At 34.7% G+C, this 11808-nt stretch overlaps 2 protein-coding genes across 6 annotated transcripts; one reads left to right on the forward strand and one right to left on the reverse strand.

Moving 5' to 3' along the window:
* The first annotated feature begins 1280 nt into the window (after positions 1 to 1280).
* LOC122014949 lies at positions 1281 to 7598 on the forward strand. 5 transcript variants are annotated; one of them, XM_042571510.1, is made up of 8 exons: positions 1282 to 1626; positions 1736 to 1913; positions 3501 to 3606; positions 4541 to 4723; positions 6135 to 6614; positions 6702 to 6785; positions 6881 to 6978; positions 7427 to 7598. In XM_042571510.1, the coding sequence occupies exons 3-7, from the start codon at positions 3537 to 3539 to the stop codon at positions 6946 to 6948; spliced, it is 885 nt and encodes a 294-aa protein (XP_042427444.1). In that variant the 5' UTR covers positions 1282 to 1626; positions 1736 to 1913; positions 3501 to 3536; the 3' UTR covers positions 6949 to 6978; positions 7427 to 7598. The 5 variants fall into 5 exon arrangements, with proteins under 5 accessions (XP_042427442.1, XP_042427444.1, XP_042427441.1 ...); XM_042571508.1 differs by lacking the exon at positions 1736 to 1913 and having other exon boundaries at positions 1281 to 1626; positions 6884 to 6978; XM_042571507.1 differs by lacking the exon at positions 1736 to 1913.
* Positions 7599 to 8496: 898 nt separating this feature from the next.
* On the reverse strand, positions 8497 to 11643 carry LOC122017517 (eukaryotic translation initiation factor 3 subunit F-like). The gene is made up of 6 exons (XM_042575157.1): positions 11437 to 11643; positions 11161 to 11240; positions 10036 to 10283; positions 9254 to 9375; positions 9064 to 9177; positions 8497 to 8810 (listed from the first exon to the last, which is right to left on the reverse strand). The coding sequence occupies exons 1-6, from the start codon at positions 11641 to 11643 to the stop codon at positions 8721 to 8723; spliced, it is 861 nt and encodes a 286-aa protein (XP_042431091.1). The 3' UTR covers positions 8497 to 8720.
* Positions 11644 to 11808: the final 165 nt, after the last annotated feature.

Raw genomic sequence — 11808 nt, forward strand, 5'->3', positions numbered from 1 at the left:
GAATTACAAGAGTTCTATAGATACTTTTTTTTTGCCATTGATAGTTTATGTCATTTTGATTAATAAATATTTTCATATATGTTATCATATGAGTTTAAATATCTTAATATCTTATGGATACCTTCACAATTAAATGAATATTATGAATTTTAATTTTTTTGCAAATGGCATATGCTGATCCTGGCACGGTTGGTACCATAGTAATTTGAAGATTATATGAAAAGGTATTTTCTGTTGGTTTCGTCGGGTATTGATCCTTGTTTATTTCTCCAAATCTATCATATGTTGAATTTTAATCTTTAGATTACATGTAAATTGGTCGGATGCTTGATTAATTATATACAATGAATATCAATACGATTTGTAGAGAATCTCGGGCAACAGTCTACTGTTTAGAGTTATTCAATCAGCATTATTGTGAGTTCATTAAATATCATTTTGTTTTGAGTCAACTCTTCTATTTGAAGAACTTCACAACAATCGATTTTGAAAGCCAATTGTTTACTATTCTGTGTATCAGTCTGAAATAGTAGTTGACTTTCAGCAGTCAATTGTGCATGTCTCGATAAGGGTAGTAATTACGGTTGTTGATGAATTAACATCAGAATTTATGACTTTAATAACCATGTAATTCAAATAGAAGAATCAAAATTTTAAATTTTCAGGTAGCACAATCATAAATTTAAATTTGTTGTCTTGGTTTCATTTAAATTTAAATTAATCATATCAAATCCAATTCCAATGTTGTCCAATCTTAAATGAACGAAACCGATTTGGTCAAGAAAAAAAAAATTAAATTAAAAATTGAATTCGAGGTAAACTAAATTGATATATCATGGTTTTTAAATTTTATTCCGTTTTAATAGTTTTCATTTATTATTTAAGTATGAAGAAAATTATTTTATTTATTTATCTATTTTACTAAAACTGCGCCAGTTATCGCCTTTGACAATTTTAGATGTCCCAACATATTTAAAATTAAATAATGAATATGAAATAATTTTTCAATAAAAACAATGTGGTTAATATATATATATATATATATATATATATATATATATATATATATATATATATATATATATATATATATATAATGCTATATGGATTAATTATATTTGACACCATTTAAATCCTATCAGTTCCATTTTGTCGTCTTATTTTCTTGTTCAAATCCAAAACCAAATAAAAAAATAACACCAATAAAGAAACAAAATCTGGGAACCGTTGGATTGATGATCAATGGCGACGTGGAGCTCGGTCCGATCCCTCATTTTCCTTCTCATTGGTGTCACTCCGATTCCAGCTACCTCTTTGCCCGATTCCAATTTCCAGCCCCAATCCCTCGCTCTCTGCCAGCTGCACAAGCGCCACCTCTCCGGCGAGCTCCGCCTCGAGGGCTCTCTGCATCTTCTCGTCTCTCCCCTCTCTCAATCCAGTTCGATTTACTCCTTCAGGCGGATCGCGGTTCGTTCTTCCATGATCATCTGAGGTTGACGAGTTGATTTGGTACGCCTTGGTGATCCGTCCTCGGCGACCGCGATCCTGGTGGTTTTGGGACCGGAGCGAGGGGAAACCATGGAGGGTGGAGAAGTCAGAAAGGTTTCTCGCGAGGACATACAACTGGTACGTATCTTTTGCCGTGTTAGGTTTTGCTTCTTTTGATCGCGGTCACGTTTCCTTTTTTTAGTTGTTTGATCTCTCTGTCTATTGCTGTCGGTTTGTTTTGATTCAGCGCTGAACATTTGTTGATTCAGTTGGTAGGCCGTAGACAAGCGAGTGTAGCGGAAGCAGTGTTATGCATTGAGCCATGCTAAGCGCCCAGGTGATATTGACGGAACTTCCACAGAAGCCCCAAGTTGGTGATGTGAGATGATCCATTGGTTAAAAGGATTGAGGGAAACCAATTTAAGGTGCTGGTCATTTTGAATTGTTAGAGCCATAGACCTTAGTGGTGCTAGGGCGAACCCCTGCTCTTCAGCAATAAGTTAGGGTGTTAAAGTTGGCTCGTAATTGAGCTTGAGGATGGAGCTGTAGGTAATGGGTCACGACAAGATTGTTTCTCGATGATATGATTCGGTAAAAAAAAAGGTATCTTGTGGTTAGAGGTCCATCAGTTCTAATTAATTAGCCAGTTAGGTAGATTTGCCTTATTACCTTAGTTAACCAAGGAATATTTCCTCTCTTGCCAATGTAAGACTAAATTGAAGACCATATCTAAATTTTAGGACACTTGGCATTAGTCACCTCATGGAATTCTCACCCACCCAATGATACTTCTCTGATCTTAGAGAGAAAAAAAAATGTCACTCAAAGCATGCAAAGCCCATGTCGCAGCTAATCACTTAGGTAAAATTGTCTTTTGCTCAGCTATACCTAGCATTTTTACAAGAAAAATAAGTACAAAAAATAAACAATTTTTTAAAAGAGGACTAGTGTTCTTCTCTAGGAAAATAAATTTGAAAGAGATTATGCATTTTAAAATTTTACTTAATTTGCTTACAAAACTGCTACCAAGACAAACTAAAGAACAGTTTCTTTCTGTTGAAAAAGAAAATGGAAAGTTGGGGATCTTTCTTATAAAACAAGCGTCCTACTGTCAAGGCTGCCTTATTGTACAAATATTTCAGGGCATACCAAATCAACCTACTTTTTCTTGATGATATGGAATTCATTTAAGCAATCATAGACTTCAATGGTGCATTTTATTTGGTGGTTGCTAAAAAGTGTGACTAAGCTACTCTGCTTACATGGATAATTTTCCTGTGGTTATATGGCCTATCAGTCCCAAAAGCAATAGTCACATGCTTCAAGTGCTAGTTTAGAGGCTCAACTAAATCTTGGTTTTGGACCTAAGAAACTGACACACTTTGCTAAGCTTAAACAACATCACCCAAAATAATAAGTAATGCAATCCAATTAATTATAGTAGACTCATCAAACCATAACAACTATCATAGTTTCCTGATATGCACTCTTGAACTTAACGAGCCTTGAGGGAACCTCAATTTTGTTATGCCACATCTTTCATAGGATCATGTTTTTTATTTGTTTGTAATTTATGTATTGTCTAAAATATGCTTATTTTATATTCATATTCTATGCTTTATTTTCTTTTTTAAAAAACAATGTTACCTTCTATCAAGCTCTACTAAATGCTGTAACAAAATTGGCCCTTTCATGATTTACCTCCTTCCCATTGTTGCTATGAATGTGCTCTCTATAGTCACATGAATTATCATGAATATGATGTTTTGAATAAATGCTATTCACAAGACTCACATTCTGTAAAAATAACAAACTAATAGCATTTAAGTGCAACAACCTGATGCTTTGTGACTTTTCTCATCTTTTCCTAATCTATTTACCACAAAAATATCAACATATCTGTTTCTTTTTTAAAAAAACATTCCCAATATCATTTACCATTTCTGTGTTCGTGTGTTTTTTTTCAGATTGTTTACTATGCATTTTCTAGTTTATTACTTGTGAAATTTCAGGTTCAGAACCTTATTGAGCGGTGCCTGCAGCTCTATATGAATCAAAAAGAAGTAATTGACACATTGTCTATTCAGGCAAAGATAGAGCCCAGTTTCACTCAACTTGGTAGCTTCTTGATAAATATGCTTTATAGCTTGAAGTATATTGTATTGAGGTTTTATTCAAGTTTTTCTATCTAATTCATATTACTTTTCTATTTCATATCGGTTTGATGGAGTATGTTTAATCTTTTGTAAATTATTAACTGTATCAGCAAGAACGCCATGCAAAGAGTTGAAATTGTTAAAAACATTATCTGTACTTCATATCATATTCAGTGTCATCTAGTGCTATGAAAGCTGCCCACGGGGCTACGATGTAGCGGAAGGGCGCCAAGTTGTCACCCAGGCACCTGTGGTTCGATCCCCAGCTACGGCGCATTTGCAGGAATTTTTCCTCTAAATGCGGGATGTTGAGCTTCTGGGCCGCCTGCCGCGAGCGCTTCCTAATTTACCCCACCGGCTGGTGGAAAACTTCCGTGGGGCTGTGCCAATCGCCCCAAGTTCAGTGTTAGCTGATTCAACAATTTTTTTTTAGTGTTACAAAAGCTGAGTTGGTGCATTGTAGTGATGTTAAGCAATATAGTTGAACTTTATTATGCTCCATATGGTTTACAAGAAACAATTTGGTTTGATATTACAAGTTGTTTAAACAATATTTCATGAGCTATTAAATCATCCAATATTGCTTTATGAAAGTAATTCCTGTAATGATAAGAGCCTTGAAAGAAGCAGGGATAATTGGAAGCGTTAAATTAATTCTACTTATCTGATTTCTGCTATTATGCTAGACAGTCTGCATGTATATCTGCAAAATGTTGCTATATGAGAGTATGAAATAATTATACTTAATGATACGATGAATAATATAAGATCAATTTACAGTTGACAAGAATTTCAAAGTTACCATTAGGATAATTATTGATTTGCTTTTCAGTCATTGACAATTCATGCTATTTAGTCATAAAATGCTAACGCTTGGCCCATCGTTCGCACTACAGTTTGGCAAAAACTTGAGGAAGAGAATCGAGAATTTTTTGAGGCATATCATGTTAGACTCATTGTTAAGAACCAGATAATGGTTTTCAACAAGCTCCTTGAAAAACAAGTTGAGATGATGCAGACAGCATGCCCATCTGGTGTTTCTAGAATGCCTCTGCCCAATGGGTCTAATTCTTCTTCTAGTATGTTTCTTTTAAAGCTCTTTTATTACTTATTAGTTGACTATTGTAATTGGCTTATGTTTGTATTACTCCTGTATTACTCTTGCATGGAGTTTGCTTAAACATTGTTGTGATTAGTTTTAGATGATATACCATTTTGTATCCTATTCAACCTTTTTGATTTCTTGAATTTGGATTATGATTTTTAGATCCACCTTTTCTTTTCCATATTTCCTTTTAACATATTTGTTTTATGTTATTAACTATAACTCAGTTGTGTTTTGGAATTTCTATACTTGGATGGTGTCATACCTGAAGAGTGAAAACAGCATAGATTTGTTTAACAATGGTTGTTTCACTTTTAAGTATCACATACATTTGATGGGAGAAAGAGTAATGAACTAATTTCTACAAAACAGTCCGAATCAAGGGAGAGAATACATCAATTTATTCAATTTAAGAATAATGTAGTTTGGAGACAACATTGACTACAGGATTATGGCTTTTAATGTTGGAGATGTGACTTCAGAATTCGTACAAGTTTTCTATTATATACATGACATTATTTTTGTCTTTTCCTTAATAATATATTATTTGTCTAATCCAGTCTGTGCCATCTTATATCATGTGCAATAAGTTTCTCCTCAATTTGTATTGCGTTGGCTTTATCCAGACTACTTCCTCAAAGACTACATGGGATGCTTTTCTTGCCTTATTTTTAATGCATTTGTTTAATCCAGTTAGTATTATTAAAATAAAATAAAATATCCTATCGAGAATAACTTAATTGAGATGGCATTTTAATGTTTATTATCTGAAGATAGCAGAGTCAAAATTGATGATACCGTAGACTAAAATATGTAGATGTTTACTTACAACTTTTTTAAGTTATGAAGCCTTTCCTTGATAATTCAGTTCTAACATAACATTATCAAAATCCGAATTGGATGGTTTTCACTATGTGAAATAGAAAGAGAAAAGAAAGCATATACTGATTGCTGTTATTGTTTAACGATAATGCCATACTGATTGCACTTATGTTGTATGTCTAAACGATCTGGTCATATACTGATTTCTGTTATGATAAGGAAAAAAGCAATCTCAGCTAAGCTCTAGTAAACATGAGTGACAAGTTATTACAGGTTAGTTTTTAGTCAATGTAACAACGAGTTGTATTCTAGGGTTGGTTTGAAATAAAAATATGCAATATACTAATAAAAGGATGTATGGACAAACTTCAGTTCATTGTGAAGAGTGAAGGCCTCAGTTCATTATGTGCAGAACAAAAGTATGGAATCCCATGTTTAGATCTTAACAAAATTAATATGCTATCTTTGGAATGTTTATTGATTAATGATTACTACTGTGAATAATTAAAAATCAGCTTGTTATGGAAAATTATTGGAGATTCTTACTACATTACCTCTTTTAGTGCATCAACCTCCGTTGTGCTATATACCTCAGCACACATCTACATCTGCCCAGCTTGATGGCATGATTTGTGATGGAGGTTTTCCAAATGCTATTATGAATGGAAGGCCATCACAACAAGAAGGAATCTACCTTGACAATGATTCCTCTATTCTTGCTGAGAGCATGAATCCTTCAATGAGTATGTTATCTTCACATGATTCCAACACAGCAGGGATTCGAGGAATGCACAGAACGCTAGTCAAGTCAGAACCTAACTACTTGAACAATTCTGAGTTTCCATTCAGTAATGATAGCAGCATCTTGGACACACACCAATCTATTGGCGATGCTTCAGTTGGATCATTCAGTAGCTCAGAATTGACTGGGCAACCATTAAATGATACTCTCTTGGATATTGACACTTCTACACTTGGATTTAGTCATATTCCTCGAAATTTCAGTTTTTCAGATTTAACAGATGATTTTGCTCACTGTACTGGTTGATTCCTATCATTGCACTTCAAATGGATCATTTTATTTCCATTTTGTCTTCTATTTTCTAACATAATATTTCGTTTTTTTAAAGACATTTTGGAGAATTATGATAGATCTCCTTATCTTCCACATGATTCAAATAACTTCTCAGACTCCCCAGGAAGGGAATTCAAAGGTTACTGTCTTGTCTTTTCTTTTCTGATGCACATTTGCAATTTTCCACGGAGTTATCTTTTTTAACCTTCAATTTTTTTACATTTTATTACTCAGAAGAAGACATTAAGAAACTAGACACCATTTCCGAAGGAGTCAGCTATGAAGATTTTGGAAGCGACTGACTCAACTTCGGATGGGTGGGTTACTTCCAGGTATATTCTTATGTTTTTGGTAAACACAAAAGGAATAAGCTCCCTTCATTTTCAATAATAGAGGACGATCTCAATAATAGTCCTTACAATAAAATGAAAAGAGCTTATCATAGTATTATAATCTTGATTAGCCTTATTGTTTAGTCCAGAATAAGCTTGTTTTGTGTTAAGCTAGAAAATCTACTACCACTAGCATCAGTTTCACAAGATTCTTTCCATAGATATATTGTCGAGTTCTAATGAAACATACAAATGAACCCAGCGAGAATGCTGGTTGTGATCCCCTCTTCATGTTTTATATTAAATGGTCCATTTGGATCTGCGGTTTCTTTTCTGGTGGCATTGTTGCTATTTTGATATTCATTGATTGGATTTGATCCTGAATCGTCAGTAATTTTCATCTCACTCAATATTTGGCACCAAGTAACATACTGCAACTTGTGTGCAGGTTGACCAGGCATCTGTACATACTGAATTAATTAGTTGCTTGTTCTTCTGTTTTCGCCAGGTTGTTTAACTAGCATGTGTTTGAAAGGTGCAATGACTTGTGTTTTAGCAAATAGTAAAGTGGTTTGACACTTGGATTTTGTTTTCTAAAGACCTGGCGTATCATTTTCTTAGTGCCACTCAGTGTGCTTTGTTTTTTTCTCTCTGTGAAGTAATCCACGACTCTAGTTCTTATGTTGATAATTTTACAAACAAAAAGGAAAACATGAAAAAGTCGTTTAAACTGTGTTACTTCGTAACAAACATCAACATCTCAGAGACGCAAGTGATGAAATGTAGTGTGCGCTCATTAGAAGGAATGACTTTAGTTGTTTGCTTATCTATCGAATTCATCTTGTGTCTTGTACTGATTCGCAATAAGTCTCCTTATTAGAAGGAATGACTTTAGTTGTTTGCTTATCTATCGAATTCATCTTGTGTCTTGTACTGATTCGCAATAAGTCTCCTTAAGTGATTCAATTTATCTGAGTGTCTTGCGATTGAGATTAAATTATAATAGAATCCCAAGGTTATAAGTGATTAGGTGGAAGTCAAGTATATTGCCAACTACTTGACATCTTACAATATGCTAATGCTATAAATCCTCCTGCATATCAATAAATAAATATAACTACACTTATCAGACCTTTTCAATCGCTGAGACTCGAATTCTGTCCCTTTGGAGGCAAGAATTACCATGCGATCACCAATTACCAACAAAGCTCTCAAATTTTGTTAAATCGAACTACGAATTTGAGGTATGGAGAAGTATTTTGTCAGCACTCTTGCACTAGAACACGTCGGAGAGGTTACAAATACTGATGGAGGTTTTGCAGTCGGAGGGGCTGCTGCATAGAATACCACCCCACGGGGAAGTAGATGCGTAGGTTTCAGTTTATGTGGAAGAGGGAAGGGAGGGTTCTCAGCTGCCAGTGATGTTGAAAAATCAAATTTTCCAAAAAAAAAGTCGATCGACTTTGAATGTTGCTCAAATAACTTTTCATCAAAAGTAATTAGGCAAAATGCAGTGTATTCTAAGTCGGTAAAATGCAGTAAAAATTGAATGTTATTCAGTAAAATGCAGTATAAACAATATTGAATCAACTAGATAATGAGATGCCCACAATTGGAGCGAAACTGAAGACAGAATAACAATGTCAATAACTAGGCAACATCACTCTATTAACAAGGATGATGGTCAGCACAAGAAAACTTCATCAAAACGTCAGCATCTTAATTGCAAAACCACTGATGCTTTACAATATCTGAGCGGCCGTATTCAACTTTTCTGCAATGCCGAGTTGTGTTTTAACGAGGCTTGATAAGTAAACCAAAGCTAGATTGTCCTGTGACAAAGAAAAGGATCTCACATAAGCAACTAGAAAAATGAAGGCCCGTAATAATTCTAGCGGTCTTCCAGTGGGAAGAAAAGAAATGCAGTAGGCATATATGGTCAGGCTATTGCACATCGCATAGAGATGCATTTATCTTGTTGTGAGAAAAACTCTAAGCACATCGAGTAAAGGATACAAAGTCTTGCAAGAAACAATTTAAACAATCATTTGCGAAAACAACTATGATTTTGGAAGGAGTCTTCACCTGAATCTTGTCATTGAAGACCTTGTCAAAAGCTGCTGTTGACATTCTTGGAACTGAAGCCAATGTGTCCGCCAGAAATCTCCCGATATCATTATTTGGGGTTACTCGTCCCTCCTAGAAAATCATAGAATCTACATTGTATACCCGTAAATTAAAAGGTACAAAGTCCATTGACAGTTGAGACCCTTACCACGACATCATCAACATATTTGTAAATCTCATCGAGCAGAGAATACAATCTCTCCATTGAAGCTTCCATTCCTTCGAGATCATTAGGGAGCTTATCAACAGCAGTTGTCTTCAAGATGTCAACTAGCAAACACAAAGAAGAAAGCAGTTACTTCGTTGTTCAAATGAAACAGTAAAAATAAGAGAGGATGCCACCCTGTTATTAGTACTGAATAAATGATGAAATAAATTACATATTGCAGAAAGGAAATAACTAAATAAAAGATGAAATAAGAAAATTTCGTAGATGTAAAGTAGATATATCTTTTGGGGCTATAGCTAAAAATATTATGATTTAATCAGGCAGCTTTTGCGAAAATTTATATGGACGGTTCAATCAAATGATTAATCAATGCACCATTTCATAGGAACCGTAATCTTAAAAGATGTTCCTTCAGTCATGATTCGTTAATGGAATTTGCTTGAAAAACATCCAAAAGGGCAAACATACAAAGGCCATTAATCAGTAGGGTCAAAGTTTAAAAATTAGAAACGCGTCAAACCATGTTCTAGGACTGTCGAAATAGCATACCTAAGGTCAAAGTTTAAAAATTAGAAACGCATCAAACCATGTTCTAGGACTGTAGAAATAGCATACCTAAATTGCATTCTAGACAGTCCAATAATGACACAAAATCACGAGATGCAAGACTAGACTAAGTCATGATAAAAAAATCCAGCCTATCCTACTACAGTAACAAGATAAATGCAAAATATTTAAACTACTCAAGTCCAAGTTCATACATCCAACCCGTTCTGCTTCAATCATCCTCAAATCCAAGGAAATTTCTTGAAATTGTGCAGCAAGTGGTCTATCTCCAAGAGACAAATTAGAAGAGACATAACCTTTTATGGATGCCTCCCCATTTTTGAACCTTGTATCAACAGTGAGATGGATAGGTGGAATGGAACTTTGTGCTTCTTTAAGTTCTTTTACATAGAATTCATGTATCAAGGCACTACCACCCGAAACACCAAAACCAGTCGAAAACCTGTGATTAGGATAGTAAGAGGCATCAGTAGCTTTCAAGATGAAAAGAAATCTAACTCTATTACCAATTGCTTCAGTGTTAATAATCATGACAATGACTCAACCTCCATTTAGGACATGAACTAAACAGAATTAACTAGCTACTAAAATTGAACACATTAGCACCATGACAACTAGTCCCAAGCCCCAAAGACATTGTTGGAAATACAGAATCATGACTAGTTACAAAAAACAAGCTGAATTTTTTTTGTTATTGACAGAAAACATTGATGGTGAAATCAGATCTTACAATAATGGTAGAGTATGTTAAAACAAATATAACTCAGGATTAATAGTTCAGAATCACATTAGATGAAGTTGAAGCAGTATAGGATACAAAAGGCCAGTATTTGTCAAAGAGATGCAAGGAATTCAGAACATGATGTCCAAGTGACAGTGATCTTGTTAACCTTAGAAAGTATCCTGTATACAATAAAATGTGCATTATTAACTCGAAGAGGAAGCAAGAGGAATGCTTGTCCATATAGAAAAAAATGAAATCAATAAGAATGTCAAAATTTTAGTTAGAATGGCTATTAGTTATTTGATGGAGATGAAAAACTTCCACGAAGAAAACATATGATCAAATAAATAGTTTCAGAAGACACCATCTAAGATTATATGAGCCCCATAAGACAGTCACTATTTGAAAAAAAAATTAAACCTATAAATTTTTATTCCATTTTTTAATTAATACAAAAAGGTGAAAAATGGTAACTAGAGAAAAAAAATAAACCCATAGGTTTTGTATTCCATTTTTAAATAATAAAAAAATGTTAAGAAACTATTAGATAGAAAACTATGTACATGATAACATAATAAACAGCAGACTAACCTACCATCCAACAAGTACTTCCTTGGGATTCACTTTTAGGTGAGACAAATACATGTTGCGATGGTAATCGACATCTAATGCAACCTGAGATCAAAAGTTGAAAAGCAATCATAAATGAAGGCTAAAAAAGAACATATAAAGGTCTTTCTGCGAATACTTGAGACAAAATATTGATTGAAATCAACATGAAAATCACATTTCTTATAGATCCTCAATGAGTCCAAATAAAAATTTTCCTAGAAAAAAAAACACTGGACGAGGATAAAGCAGGGGGGCGAACCTGGTCGGCGGACTCGTTGTGAGGAACTGCGTAGGAGTTTTTGATCTCGACGACGCCATCAGAAACGGAACCGAGGAGGGTTCCAATCACGCGGTCGGCCTGGTCGGGGCGACGGACATAGCAGTCGCAGATATTGAAGAGGACGACGGCGTGGATCTTGGCGGAGACGACGGGCGAGAAAGGAGGGAAGAACCGCAGCACCGCCATGAAGAGGAGATCGAAGCAAATTAAATTAATGTTAATAGTTAGTGTCAATTAACACTATTTGTCTCTCTTAATACATCGATGATGGCAGCTTAAAAGGGGCGCATAAAAAATCAGCAAGAACGCGTTTAATGTGGAGTTAAAGGTTTCTTACCTTCGGGCACCAAA

Source organism: Zingiber officinale, chromosome 8B (assembly GCF_018446385.1).
Source record: "Zingiber officinale cultivar Zhangliang chromosome 8B, Zo_v1.1, whole genome shotgun sequence".
NCBI classification, from domain to species: Eukaryota; Viridiplantae; Streptophyta; class Magnoliopsida; order Zingiberales; family Zingiberaceae; genus Zingiber; species Zingiber officinale.